Source organism: Citrus sinensis, chromosome 7, assembly GCF_022201045.2.
Source record: "Citrus sinensis cultivar Valencia sweet orange chromosome 7, DVS_A1.0, whole genome shotgun sequence".
In the NCBI taxonomy this organism is placed as follows: domain Eukaryota; kingdom Viridiplantae; phylum Streptophyta; class Magnoliopsida; order Sapindales; family Rutaceae; genus Citrus; species Citrus sinensis.
This window is the reverse complement of record NC_068562.1, coordinates 23,355,294-23,370,674: the sequence shown is the minus strand read 5'-3', so window position 1 is coordinate 23,370,674 and position 15,381 is coordinate 23,355,294. Positions and strand designations below refer to the sequence as shown.

Genomic DNA, 15,381 nt, shown 5'->3' with positions numbered 1-15,381 from the left:
ACAATTTTGAATGACACATATTTATAGTTTAATAATTGAAAGGTGTTTTATTAGTGATTGTAAAAGAGATTGAGACTTATTTGATGCAAATAGACAATATATGTTTATAAAACATTAAAAGGAAAAAGCAATGGATCCAATTATTATCACCCTGAAAAGAAAGCACATTGTTTCAAATCTTCACAAACTACAAAATACAAAAATGGATTTTTTATTTTTTCACGTCATAACATATAATTTAATTAATATAGGAATGAAGGTTCTTTTATCTTCCCTCAACAATGCCACTACCAAGGCCTAATTTTAGTGTCATAATCTCATATTTAATTATACAACATTTGTATCTACTTTTTATTTATAGATAAGTCTTAGTGAATAATTAATTTTCGTCTTAAATCTAATTAACATTAATTTAAAGAATTGAAACTTAAGACGATTCCTTTAGCAAATGTTAATTGCTAACAACAAGTTTAAGATTTGTTAAGTGTTTAATTGCAACCCATTAACGGTTTTGACAATGATTGAGGTTTAAAAGAAATAAAGAAAGAAATGGGAAGACGGCGTATTAAATTGGTTTTATTATCAACAATTAATTAATCATTATATCATTTTCAATTAATTAGAAAATGTTTAGACTCACGAGAGCCTGAGGTAATAGCAACATTATCGACTAATGATAGTCTTGAAGATGAGAAAGACGCAAATTGCTATAAAACACATCATTTGCGTACCAATTTCACCCAATAATTGAAAATTGACAAATTTCTCCTAAAATTTAAACCTAGATAAAAGAAATAATAAGAAAACAATAGTTAATCTTGGAAAGGTTTAAACAATTTTGACACATTAAGCTTATAAATCAACTATGTGTAACTTAAATAACATTAGTTTCATCCATGTCTCTTAATTAATTATAAGTCTTGACTACAAGAGGTGATGTGGCATCACTATTTTACATCTTCTTATATTATTTATTATCTAATATATTAGTTGAGATTAAAACATAATTACATTATAAAATATTAAAAATATAATATAATTATTAGGTTACAAAAGATTACATGTCTTTTCCTCTTCCTATTTAAATTCAAGAAGTCTTGAAACATTCATTTATTTTATTATGCCAACAATTAAACTTTAATGGCTTTAAAAAGCATCAATTAATTAATATAGAAAGGAATGTTCCTTCATCTTCCCTCAACAATGTCACTAGGGCCTAATTTTAATGTCATAATTTCATATTTAATTATTCAACCTTTTGTTTAGTGCTTTTTGGCTTCTTCAAATTCTATAAATATTAAGTATTTAAGATTTGTGGCATCATTATTTCTCATCTCTTTATATTTTCTAATATCTAATATATTAGCTTAAATTAAAAAATAATTACATTACAAAATATTAAAAATAGAAAATAAATAGAAAATGATTATTAGATTACAAAAGATTACATGTCTTTTCCTATTTCTATTTAAATTCAACAATATATAACCATTAATAATAATTAATTATAAGTCTTGAAACATTCATTTATTTTATTAAGCCAACAATTAAACTTTAGTGGCTTAAAATATATCAATTAATTAATATAGGAAGGAATTCTTTCATCTTCCCTCACCAATGCCATTACTAGGGTTTAATTTTAATTGCATAATCTCATATTTAATATGCAACCTTTTATATTCGTTTTTTTAAAATATGATAAGCCTTAGTGAATAATTAATCTTCAATGTCAAATCTAATTAACATTAATTTAAAGAATTGAAACTTAAGACGGTTTCTTTAGCAAATGTTAAGTGCTAACAAATTTTAGATTTATTAACATCCATGGAACTAGCTGAGAAGGTCCACTACTCTACTATTTCAATTGATCAATAATGAAAATCAAAACCCTTTGATTTTTGCCCAAACTACTTCTTCTTCTTCATATTTTCTCCGCCAAAACCAGGTAATGTTAATAAACTCAACTATATATATTGATTTACGTTTTTTTTTTCAATGCATGCTTTGAAAGCTTAGACCCGTTTAAGAATTATTAGTAGACACATGTTTTATCAGTGTCATCTTAGGATGACAAGAGGATCATATGTCTATTAATAATTCTTGAATTGTCCCAACTTGGACAGTTTGGGAATGCATAATTTTTTTTAGTTCCAAGTAGGTGAAGTTTTGTTTCACATAAAAGGAAATTTCGATAGCTGCTCCTCATGTTCTCTGGGTACATACTAGATGAATGCATAAATCTAGGTCGTGTACTTGGAGAACTATGGGGAGATACTGTCGAAATTTCTGTAAATGTGGAAGAAACTTCACCTACTAGGAACTGAAAAAAATTGTTCATTCTTGAATGGGATTTATAGGACCACCTACCATTTGTAAATGTGAAGAGAATGTTGGAAATTAGGGAAGCGAAGAGTTGAGTTGGTAAATGTAATTGGTTCTGGTTTTGCTGAGTTGAGTTGAGTTGCTAAAGAAACCATTATTGGCTGTTAACAATCACAGATTCTCATCAAACATTTAGTTGAATATGTCAAACACACAGACTATCATGCTTTAATTTCTTTAGAGTATGACATGTTTGAAGTTTGATTATTGATTCCAATTATGTTATATATATTTATATTTTGGTATTTTAGTACAAATATTTCATAATTTTGTAGAAACTATTATATATTAGTGTTTAGAAAGTGTTAGATATATTCTCTGTCTAATATAATTTTAATATATTTTGTGATGAAAATAAAATACTCCAAGAGCATCCTATTTCACAGATTATTTTATAATATTAATGTTGATGATGCAAATATATAATTCACATATATAGAGTATGGAGCGTAATTTTAGATTGTAAATTAAACAAATATTTTTATGATCAATAATAGCTACTGATGATCAAGCTTAATTAATTGTGAGCTACTGCAAATCAATTAAAAAGCTGATCACCAAGTTCAAGTTACTATGGCAGTAATTTATAAGAGTGAAAGTGTTGGCTCCTGTGTTTAAAGATGTTTAAAGAATAAAACAATGTGTGGATTAATTATTTGAAAATTAATGTGTACGTAATCAAATTTGATCATCTCAATTTCTTTGGATCAATTTAATTTGATGTCAATTTGTCAATGCGTTCTATTTGTTTATCCTTATCAAATAAGTTTACTCGATTTCATTATTATGAAAACTTAGTTTTAAACATAATATGTTGTTCTTATTTTCATTAACACCGGATTACTTTGTTTTAACAGATTACTGCTCACTTGTCTTTACAATTGTTGCTATCTACTTGTTTGCGAAAAAGCATAAGGTAAGAAAGAAAAATCTTTGAATAATCTTTGGTTGTCTAATTTATGCGATTTACACGTGGAGGTATTGAAGATTTTCACTTTAATTTTTCAATGCAAACTTTGAAAGCTTAGACCTGTTTAAGAATTATTAGTAAACACATGTTTTAGCTCGTGTTTATATTTATTGACTAATTAATCTCTGGTGTAGTTTTATTTAATTGTTATATAATTCGCATGCAGGAGGTACAATTAAAAGAGGCGGATCTTTTCTGAATGTGAACTAGCTATATTTGACTCGGAGGATCCAGTATCAATCTGGATATTTGATGTTTTGTGGAAATAAACAAATAGAAAAGGTTTAACTAAATGCTTAAGTTGTTCTCGACTGCATTGTACAATGTACTTGACTATTGAGTGATAGATTTTGCCTGTGTGATTGGAACAATGCTAATGATTCTAATATTTAGTCCTAATCGATGTGGTACATATCTTTTAAATGATAAAATAATAATTTTATGAAACTATCCAACTGCTTTTCTAACCTTCAATTTTTGGTTTGAATTGAATTTTATGAAATTCGATAAAGTAAACAGAAAAATTAATGCCTTCCATTTGCAAGCATTTCTATTAGAAGTACAAAATAGCAAACTTCGAAATGTCCTAATTCAATATCATTAATTAGACTATTGACTTCTAAAAAAATGCAAAAAATAATTATGAACAAACAATTATTTCACAATACATGTGTGCAACATTATTAATTCTTATGCAAACAAAAAAAATTAATTGATTAATAACTATTAACTCTTTGTGAGTGAACAAAGATAGAGACAAAGAGTGGAAAAAACATATCATTTTTACAGTTCACCAAATGGGGAAGTTGGAAAAAAAGATATAAAATGTTTTAACAGATTAATAAGTCGAATATAATCAAGAAAACTATGACTATATATTTTTTAATTATTGTTTTATCATAAGAATTGATCGACAAATTGACTTCACTAATTTTATTAATTCTTTCCTAATTTTTAATTTTCTTTTTCACTAAATACATCCAATATTTGTTGAAGAAAAACCGTTAAAGTAAAATGAAAAAGGATATAGCCCTTAGAGATTATTCAATGTGTTCACAAGAAAAATTAATTAGAAAATATGTTCTAGGCAGCCCAAGCATCTTCTCCCAAACACAGTAGAATAAACAACAGTACTTGGCAGTTAGCATAATTAATAAAAGAAAAAATTTATGAAAATCACTCTAAATCCAAATGGAATGTAGAATGAACAACATCAATTCCTTGAATTATTGCCTAATTATTTGTTCTAATCCTTAAGAAAAACATTTTTTCCTTTTCCTCACACCTCACCTCTTCATAAACACAAATAAAAAAGTCAAGTGGTAATATTCATATTGAAATAGGGAATAATAATATTGGTGATTTAGAATTAAAAAAGTAACCAATTGTATAATAACGTAATTCCAAACTTTCGAATTTAATGATAATATGATATCCTTATAATGAGTTTTTCTCTTTACATTATTCACTTGTGGCAATTTTTATGGATAGCTCGGTGATATCAAAGATTACTTTATGAAAAAAGTTGGGGGAGATGTTTGATCGAAATTTGTACAACACAGATGATAGTCCGTGTATTGTAATATTAACTCCCACAACCATTAAAAAATTCCAAGGTGATTATTTATTTAGATCCCACTAATTGACATTTTCAAATGCAATGTGGCTACCTTAATATTATACATAAATTCAGATTTTGTTCAAGTTTTGTTTTAGTTCATATTTACTCAAAATTAATTGCCTTTAAATTTACATTAGAACTGTTAAAGTGGATATTTGTTGACTGTCTATATTAATTTAAGGTATCGTAATTAGACCTAAAATCAATCAAACTTAGAAGTTTGTTCCGAAAAAATGTGTTAACGTTGTTTCTAAATACACAATTATGGAAACAATTCATAATTATTTATCGGTCTGAAAATAACAAAAACATTACATTAATGATTATTTTGCATGGATTGATTTGATAATATCACAACTGAAAAAGCTCACAATTTACCCACCAAATTCAAAGAATAATAACCTAATAAAGAAGTAATCTAAAAGCCTCTGTTCGTGGCTATAAGCACAACAAAAATTAATGCCAGTGTGACACTGGCATGAGTTTAAAATTAAATTGTATTGGTTAAATTAAATCCCATTTTATTTTGTTTTGTTTTTAGTGATTTTTTTTGTTCTTTCTAACATATGGTATATATTCGTTCGAAAAATTCATTGCAATCCTTATTTCAATAATTGAAAAAAAATTTATCTCTTTTGAAAAAAAAACATTTTATATTTTCGGTTTCTCTTGTTATGATTTGTAATAAAACGTTTTGTTAATTTTAGAATATTTTGTGATATTGAATTCACTTTATTGTTCACCAGAGTAAATGGAATTGATTTCTGCAACTATTAATGATTTCGGTGACTCAAGGAATATTCCGCCAGAAGTTTGTCTCTTGCGGCATCAACTTTCATCTTTAGCTCGGCACGAAAGGATTATGAAATTAAAGCTTAGGAAATATGCATCAAATTTCCAGTGTGACACAATAAACAATGGATATGTTGTCGTGCAGAAGGCCATATTCAAGCATGCAAGATTTAAGCGGAAAATTATGATTATTCATAATAGATACAAACATGATTTAAAAAAGAGAATCATTTTGATGCTACAAATTGTGAATTTTTACACAAAATTTATGAAGTTGGATGACATTAGAAGTGACAATAAATTGCTTCACTCAAACAGTATGTGATTCTTGAAAATATGATTTTTATTCCTACTATACAAATTACAAAAATTATTCCCATATAATTTAAATTATTTATGTTAATATATATTAACAAATATATATATTTCTAACATATTTCAGTTGGGAATTTCCTTCAATCTCCTGGTAAAGCTGGATATGATAATAATAAAACATCATTACATATAAATCCAAAGAGTCAAACAAACAGAGGAAAGCGCCTTCGTCACACAGGTACGTATATATATTTAAATTTATCGAGCTTTATTAGTTATTCATCATGCTTGTAATACTTGAAACTAATAACTTATTCATTGCTTTTGGAACTTTAAAAATATACAGTTGAACATGGACAACTAAAAAGAGCGTGTCTCTCTTTTGATGAGAATATAGATCAGTCCACAAGCTTTCCATTGGATGGTGTAACATCAAATAATGGTATATATTTGCATGAAACTACATGTACAATGAAAATATTAATATGTTTAGTAATATTTTTTCTTACCATATTCACTTAGACGAAATAAGATACTTTGTTACAATATTATTATTTGTTGAATTTGACAGTTCATTACACAACGCCTTGGAATTTTGGACCCCCTACATACACATGTCAATATTGTGGTGCCATTTTATGGTACGAGGAACGGAACAAGAAAACCAAAAAGGTCTCACATCCCAAATTCACATTTTGTTGCATGGAAGGTCGTGTGCAGATTCCATTGATGAAAGAAACACCTCCTTTACTCAAATATCTTCTCGGGGCAGATTCTGGACAAAAGGGTTCTAAATTTCGAAAAAATATCAGGGCTTATAACTCCATGTTTGCTTTCACATCTATGGGAGGTCGAGTTGATGCATCAATCAATCGATCAAAAGGTCCTTATGTTTTCAGGATGAGCGGTCAGAATTATCATCACATTGGTTCTTTGTTACCAGAAGTTGGGAAAAAACCACAGTTTGCTCAGCTCTATATCTATGATACTGAAAATGAGATAGACAACAGAATCAACACTCTATTAAAACATGGAATGAAGACAGAAATTGATCACGAAATTCTTCATGAACTATCTAAAATGTTGGACCAACATAATAATTTGGTCAAATCTTTTAGAATGGCGAGGGATAGATACAAAACACAACCAGAATCTACATTTCGTTTACGACTCCTTAGTAGTAGAACAAGAGATGGTCGTCGATACAATATACCAATAGTTTCAGAAGTTGCAGGCTTAATAGTTGGTGATTTCAGTGAAGCAAACTTTCAACGCGATGTTACTATAGAGCATCGCACAAAGGGACTTCGGAGAATCACAGATTTGCATCCAAGCTTCATGCCCATGACATACCCGTTAATATATCCTTATGGCGAAGATGGATATAGACCTGACATATCTTTAAGAGACATAACTGATAGCCCTTTTAAGAGGCAAAAGCTGACAATGAGGCAATATTATTGCTTTAGGTTGCAACAAAGATTGAATGAGGGACACACTCTACTTCAAGCTGGTAGACTATTCCAACAATATATAGTTGATTGTTACTTGGCAATTGAAGAAGAAAGATTTCGTTGGATCCGGAATAATCAACAAAAACTTCGATAAGACCTTTTCTCTGGTTTAATGGATGCTGTTCATCGAGGTGATTCTGATTGTTCGAAAGTTGGAAAATCGATTATTCTACCTTCATCACACACGGGGGGACCACGATATAGAATACAAAATTATCAAGATGCTATGGCAATTTGTAAATGGGCAGGATATCCTGATTTATTTCTTACTTTCACTTGCAACCCAAAGTGGCAAGAAATAAATAACATGCTCCGATTAGTTGGACAAAATAATGATGACAATCGAGTCGATATCATATGCAGAGTTTTCGAGATAAAATTATTCCAACTAATGCAAGATTTGAAAAAAGATCAACCGTTTGGAAAAATAATTGCATGTAAGTTCACTTCAAATTCGTATCCATAACAAATTCAACTCATTTGTTATTGAAAAGTGCAGGGAAAAACAATAATTTCACAATTGAAATCAATATTTCTAACTTTTAAATTTTACTCCATTTTGTGGCAGGTCTATATACAATTGAGTTTCAAAAAAGAGGCTTGCCCCATGCACACATATTGCTTTTTTTGCATCCAACAATGAAAAATCCTTCTGCAGACCATATTGATAAAATAATAAGTGCAGAAATCCCTGACTTAAATGTTGATCCTGATGGTTATAATGCAGTTAACAAATTTATGATTCATGGACCGTGTGGAAAACACAATTCTCACTCTCCATGCATGATGTAAGACAAGTGCACAAAACATTTTCCAAAAAAATTTAATGATCAGACAACAGTGGATACGAATGGTTTTCCAGTCTATAAAAGGAGAAATACAGGTATTCATGTCGAAAAGAAAGGTGTCTTCTTGGATAATCGATATGTGGTCCCTTATCACAGGAATTTAATTGTCAAATTTGATGCACATATTAATGTTGAGATTTGTAATTACTCGAGATCAGTTAAATATCTTTTCAAGTATGTCCATAAAGGGTCTGATAGAACAACTGCAACAATGGAATCTATTGACACTACCCAAGAAATGGACGAGATCAAAACATATTTGGACTGCAGATATATATCAGCAACCGAAGCTTGCTGGCGAATCTTCCAATTTGACATACATTACAGAAAGCCAGCAGTTGAAAGATTGCCGTTCCATTTACCGGGAGAGCATACAGTAATATTCGAAGAATCTAAGTGCTTAGAAAATGTGCTTACCATACTTGGAATAGAAAAAACAAAGTTCACAGAATGGTTGGAGGCAAACAAGAATTATGATGATGCACGAGAGTTAACTTATTCTGATTTCCCTACATGTTGGGTATGGAATTCAAAAGACAAAACTTGGACTAGGAGAAAAAATGGCTTAGCAATCGGAAGAATTTACTTTGCACATCCTTCAAGTGGAGAACGATTTTATATGAGAATGTTGCTCAATTTTGTAAAAGGAAGCACTTCATTTGAAAGTATTAGAACAGTAAATGGAGTGACATATCCAACTTTTAAAGCTGCGTGCTATGCTTTGGGATTATTAGACGATGATAAAGAATGGATCGACTGCTTGACTGAAGTTGCAATATGGGCGACTGGAAATGAATTAAGACATCTTTTTGTCACGATACTCATTCATTGTCAGGTTTCTGATGCACCCCAACTTTGGAAATCTAATTATACTACTTTATCAGAAGACATAACTTCATTGCAAAGGAAAAAATTCAGATTGAAAGATCTTCAGTTAACCGAGTAACAAGTTGAAGCATACACATTGTTGGAGATTGAAACTATCATGCTGAAAATGGGAAAAAGTTTGAGAGACATAGATGGAATGCCACTTCCTAATTCTTCTTTGATAAGAGATTCAGGTAACCGATTGGTCAATGAAGAGCTTGATTATGATCGTGATCAATTAAAGAAGTTGCATGAGAAATCGTTTGCTGCTCTAAATGCTTGCCAAAAATCAGCCTATGAAGCAATAATGCATTCTGTTGACAATGAAGAAGGGCGTTTATTTTTTATCAATGGACACGGTGGTACTGGTAAAACATTTTTGTGGAATACAATTATTGCAAAGCTCAGATCACATTCTAAAATAGTCTTGCCTGTTGCAACTTCAGGTATAGCAGCTTTGTTATTGCCTAATGGTAGGACAGCTCATTCGCGATTTCATATTCCTTTGGATGTGACAGCAGAGTCCACTTGTGAAATCCGACAAGGCACCTTATTAGCTGGACTTCTTATGAAAACTTCTTTGATCATTTGGGATGAAGCGCCTATGGCACATAAGTTCTGCTTTGAAGCTTTGGATAAGACCTTGAGAGATATTCTAAGAACAAGGTATGAAAATAGTTCTATCAAACCTTTTGGAGGACTTACAATAGTATGTGGTGGCGATTTCCGACAAATATTGCCAGTTGTGCCAAAGGGGACAAGAGCAGACATTGTTGATGCTTCACTTAACTCATCCTACTTGTGGCCATTTTTCAAAATTTATGAGCTCAAACAAAATATGAGGCTCTATAATGGAAGCGTGAGTGGCTCTGAGGCTGCTAAAATAGCTTCTTTTGACAAATGGTTGTTGCAGATTGGAGATGGTTCATTATATGATGACATTGATAGAGATTTAGTTAAACTACCTTCTGATATCTGTAAGAAACCATCAGAAAATCTGATGAAATCAATAGTCGACAATATCTACCCATCAATTCAGCATAACTACAGTGATCCAGCATATTTGAAAGAAAGAGCAATATTAAACCCAAAAAATGAAATGGTGCATGAATTGAACGATATGATTATGAATATAATACCTGGTCAAGGGAGAACCTATTTTAGCTCAGACAGTATATGCAAAGCAAGCGCAAACACAAATGATGAAGATGTTCTATATCCAACTGAATTTTTGAATAGTTTGAAATTCAATGGCATCCCTAATCATGACATACGACTTAAGGAAGGTGCTTCTGTAATGCTTCTTAGAAATCTAAATCAAATAGAAGGCCTATGCAACGGCACAAGATTAATTGTCACTCGTCTTGGTAAATGGTCCATTAGAGGTGACATCATTTATGGAACAAATATTGGACAAAATGTCACAATTCCAAGAATTATTATGTCTCCTAATGAATCAAGATGGCCATTCAAGCTTAACAGACGACAACTTCCTTTAGCACCATGTTTTGCCATGACGATCAACAAAAGCCAAGGACAATCTCTTAAACATGTTGGCTTGTATCTCCCTAAGCAAGTATTCACACATGGTCAATTATATGTCGCCGTGTCTCGAGTTACCACAAGAGAAGGATTGACCATACTAAATGCCGATCAAGAGGTAGAAAACCGAACCTTCATAAAAAACATTGTCTACAAAGAAGTATTTCAAAATATTCACACATCAGCTCACAAAATCAAGGTATCACATTTTTAGATTATATTTTAAAATTTAATTTATACATTGCAAGCTCTTACTTCACCCTATAATAATGATTTTTATTATGTGTTTTAATTATTCAGTAGACAAATGGATAAATCATAGGAACTATCGAGACAACAAAATGGTAGTTTGGCTGAGTTTTCCAAGCTGTTATGGAGGATTTAATCGCCAAAGAACATAGTACGTGAAGAAGCATTCTTTTTTACATCAACTATTTCTCCTTTCATTCTCTCTAATCCATGGACACATGGTTTATATACAGATAAAGAACATTTTGGCACTAGGTGTTGCTGATCCCCATTGGAACTTGCCATAGCTGCAAGCTTGATATAAACAACTGCTCACCTACGCAGCTACAAACGATGCGAAATAAATTACAAAAGTCTTTACATGTATTTTACTTATTTCTTTTATAATTCAACGCTAAGGATACTCAATTACAAAATTTAATTTGGAACTTATCAACTACAAAAGGTATAAAGTCTGTACACTTAGACTATACACGTTAATATATATTTTTAAAGTTAACAAAAAAATAGTTAACTTTCATAAATAACATTAGTTTTATAACGCTGGCTCATTTAAAAAAAATTAATTTATATTTTTTATCAGTTTTATCGAGTGTAAAAAAAAATTAATAATACTAAATTTATTTTCTAAAGCCGCGCGAAGCGCGGTTTCATTTCCTAGTTACATAATAAAAAAGAGGTGAATGAGAGAGAATTTTCTTTAGGAAAAATAGAGATTTTGGCAACCTGCAAGAATGACATAATTGCTCTACGATAAAATAGAACTTTTAAATATAATATATTTTCTTGGAGGTTATTTTGGAATTCCAAAAAATAATTATAATTTTCAGATAGCACCCTAAGCGCTACTTCAGAAAAGCATCGAGCTATGTGCCACGAACAATCACCTTCAATGCATTTAAATTGTAATAAATATTATAATAAAAAATTGCTATAAGTATTTCAAAAAGTAATATTGCCAAACACCCACGAAAATTGTGTATACTTTGAGGTCAAAGGTCTTAAAATAAAAGGAAATTATCCACGTTTACCTATTTATTTTATTTTAAAAAAAATATATAAATATTTTTTTTTAGCATGTCACTTGAAGTTTATTTTTTATTGCATTCATCTACTTTTATCTAACTGCAATTAGAATGTTGCTGATGTTAGAGGGGTAAAATTGATATTTCATTTGAATAATTAAAATTATGTTGTATTATGCTAATTTTTTTTAAAAAAGAATAAAACGACGTCATTTAACGTGATATGAAAATTAAAAAAAAAATTGATGTTGTTTAACTCAATTGAAAAAGAAAAATAAATACAAATTTTCTAAATCTAACAAGTAAGAAATACTATTTTCCTCTAATTTCTGGTACCTACCTTTGCGCTTAATTCTATTGCTTGAAAAAATTTAAATTCAGTTAATTTATCTTTAATTTTTATTTATTTTGAGTTAAATTATAATTTTAAAAGGTAAAAATATCATTTCATTAACAGTCTATTAAATCAACTAACGGAGATCACACAGAAGTGAACGAATACAATAAAAAATAAATTTTAAGTAGTGTGCTGAAAATTTTTCTAAAATAAAAGTTTTCCTGTACGTGACTAGCATTTCCGGTTCTTTTTGGGTTCGTAGTTGATCATATGTTGACCATTAGAATCTCATTATCCAATCCAAGCAAATTACTTCTTGGAAAAGGGCACACCTTTGTGAGGTAGCGGGGAAGGTCGTAACTGTAAAGCAGAGAAGGAATCAGAAAAGAAAAATGGTAGTGCCATCGTGTGGGGTCTTTCTTTCTTTCTTTCTTCTTTTTAAATTGTATTAATGATGCTGATAAACAACTGGCAGTTAAACAAATTGTGCCATTGTACACGTTATTATACGCGACGAGTTATATGTTATGATTTTATTGGTAGGTGTTCTCAATTTATCAATAAAATATATCGTCCAGGGTAACGTATTTCACGGTGCGTACTTAATTACTCTTAAAACGATATAATTTTAACATCTGTTGTTTATTATTATTTTTTCAATTAATCTGTAAAATCATATCGTAGCGAGAGAAAAAAAGTCGGGCCGTGGGGGATAACATGACGTGTCAATGCTTTTGCCTTTATAAATAATAATAACATAATATGATCGCCCTCTCACCCTTTGCATTTCGCAGTTGCAGACCAAACCGATCGTCACCTATAGCTCTTCCTCTGTCTCTTGTGTGTTGAATAAGAAATGGACAGTCTCGTGGGGTTCAGATTCAAGCCTACTAACGAAGAAATCATTCGTCTACTGAAGAAGAAGAGGCTGGACCCTGATTTCTCTGTCCATACCATCAAAGAAATTGATTTCTACAGCTTTGATCCCTGGGATCTACCCCGTAAGTATCACCCAACAAGCAATCATACGATGCCGTTTAGGTCTGTTAAGTGAAATTGATTCAGAACTAATGGATGACTGAATTGTTTTGATGCAGGGCATTCTGAGATTCAGTGTGAGGAAAAAGTGTGGTACTTTTACTGTGAGCGTTATTACAAGAGCGCCAAGAGTAAACAGGCGCATAGAAGAACAAAGTCAGGATACTGGAAAGTCACTGGGAAAGGTTCTGACATCAAGCGCAAAAACAGTACTGAGGTAATTGGTACCAAAAAGATTTTGCCTTTTTGCCCCCGTCGTTCTACTTCCAAGAAAGCTAAGACTGAGTGGGTTATGCACGAGATATCTGTTGAGGACGACCCTCTTTATAAGGTATGAGTTTCGTTTTGAGCTTCAATTCTGACTTATTATGTGTCCTGCTTTGTGATGAATTACATATGTATCTATTGATAATACAGCGGGCCGTATGGGAAAAAAAATTTATTCTATTTTTGCTTTTAATTTGTGCAGAAGGACTTTGTTGTGTGTCGCCTAGAAAGAAAACGGGATGGCGAGCTTTCTACTTCAACTAGTGTTGAAGATCAATCAAGTCCAGATTTGACTTCTTGTTCTACCATCATCCATGATGTTGGAGAACAGATTTTTTGGGAATCTGTTCTACCACCTGATCAACTTTTGGTTTCTGATAGAAATCATGTTGCAGAAAATACTCCTTTGGTCTCTCCAGCAAGTGACGATTCGATTTCTGGAATTGGAAATCGTGCTGCAGAACATACTAGTTTGGGTTCTGAAGTACTGGCAACTAACCATTTGATTTCTCATTCTGGAAATCGTGTTGCAGGAAATACTTCCCAAGGATCCTTACTACCACTAAATCAAAATTTGGTTTCTAATGGAAATCATGTTGCAGAAAATGCTCTTTTGGTCTCTCCAGTTCCACCAAGTGACCATTTGATTTCTTGTTCTAGAAATCATGTTGCAGAAAATAATTCCCCAGAATGGCAGCTAGTATGGAATGACATTTTGGAGTCACCAATACTACCAAATCAGCTTTGGGGTTCTTATTCTACTAACAATGTAGAAAATTCTTTCGAGGCAGAACCTCGACTGCTTGCTGAATTCAATCCACATGGTGGCTATAATTGGCTGAATTATGGCTCCCTCTCGCCATCGCAGTCACCAATTTTTCCAGCACTAGAAGGCTCTAGTTATGGCTGTGATTCATTGAATTCTCAATGCAGCATGGAGCGTGTAGATCTTTTTGCCTGATCAATTCGTGGAGGGCTTTATACTCTCATGAAGAAACTGGACAAACCACCCCGGACTTCAACTCATCAAAGTCAGATGGATGAGTTTTTGTGGAGGATAAGTAGTGATAAGGACACTGAAACCTTCAACGCTTGGGTAAATGAACTCTTTCTGAGAATTAATACTACTTCAGTTGTATATGTTAACAACAATCAAATCCTCTTGGAGGATTTTATAATATTATTACTGTTGTGATATTGCTTCACTCATGGTTTATTGTATTCCAAACATATTACTCTTTGAGAGCGGTTATTTAGAGCACTTGGGACTCTCGAGTTGCTCTATCATATTATGTAATTATCTCTATGAAAGTGTATGGCTGACTTCTGGAAAAGTTGATCAGCTATTGTTAAATGGGGAATGCTTATACAAAACAAGAGCTGCAGAGAGACTTGATAGATCTAATGGAAGATCATCCACAAGATGATTTTTAAGGCTAGCAAGGGGAGATGCTGAGCATGCTATTAATCTATGTGATCTGTTTGACACCTGCCAAATAGGTCAGAAATAAAACCCAGAATCTACAAATTTTTCAGCCTCCTTTGATAGGAAGGGGTGAAGTCCAACGATCCTCTTAATTAAACATGTTTACACATTAAAATAAATAAATATAT

General features: G+C 31.4%; 2 protein-coding genes across 2 annotated transcripts; both read left to right on the top strand.

Moving 5' to 3' along the window:
* Window positions 1-9,436: 9,436 nt before the first annotated feature.
* On the top strand, window positions 9,437-11,387 carry LOC107176408 (uncharacterized). Its single transcript, XM_015528871.2, has 2 exons — window positions 9,437-10,969; window positions 11,334-11,387. The coding sequence occupies exons 1-2, from the start codon at window positions 9,437-9,439 to the stop codon at window positions 11,385-11,387; spliced, it is 1,587 nt and encodes a 528-aa protein (XP_015384357.2).
* A 1,814-nt stretch (window positions 11,388-13,201) lies between these two features.
* LOC102608838 (NAC domain-containing protein 60-like) lies at window positions 13,202-15,121 on the top strand. The gene is made up of 3 exons (XM_006465011.4): window positions 13,202-13,463; window positions 13,560-13,831; window positions 13,970-15,121. The coding sequence occupies exons 1-3, from the start codon at window positions 13,319-13,321 to the stop codon at window positions 14,726-14,728; spliced, it is 1,176 nt and encodes a 391-aa protein (XP_006465074.1). The 5' UTR covers window positions 13,202-13,318; the 3' UTR covers window positions 14,729-15,121.
* Window positions 15,122-15,381: the final 260 nt, after the last annotated feature.

Bases quoted from the DNA above. Each gene is read 5' to 3' on its own strand.
- LOC107176408 (XM_015528871.2), top strand. From the start codon at position 9,437: ATGGGAAAAAGTTTGAGAGACATAGATGGAATGCCACTTCCTAATTCT. The intron at 10,970-11,333 runs GTAGAAAACCGA...GTTTATATACAG, and splicing joins TACTAAATGCCGATCAAGAG to ATAAAGAACATTTTGGCACT.
- LOC102608838 (XM_006465011.4), top strand. From the start codon at position 13,319: ATGGACAGTCTCGTGGGGTTCAGATTCAAGCCTACTAACGAAGAAATC. The intron at 13,464-13,559 runs GTAAGTATCACC...GTTTTGATGCAG, and splicing joins TGATCCCTGGGATCTACCCC to GGCATTCTGAGATTCAGTGT. The intron at 13,832-13,969 runs GTATGAGTTTCG...TAATTTGTGCAG, and splicing joins AGGACGACCCTCTTTATAAG to AAGGACTTTGTTGTGTGTCG.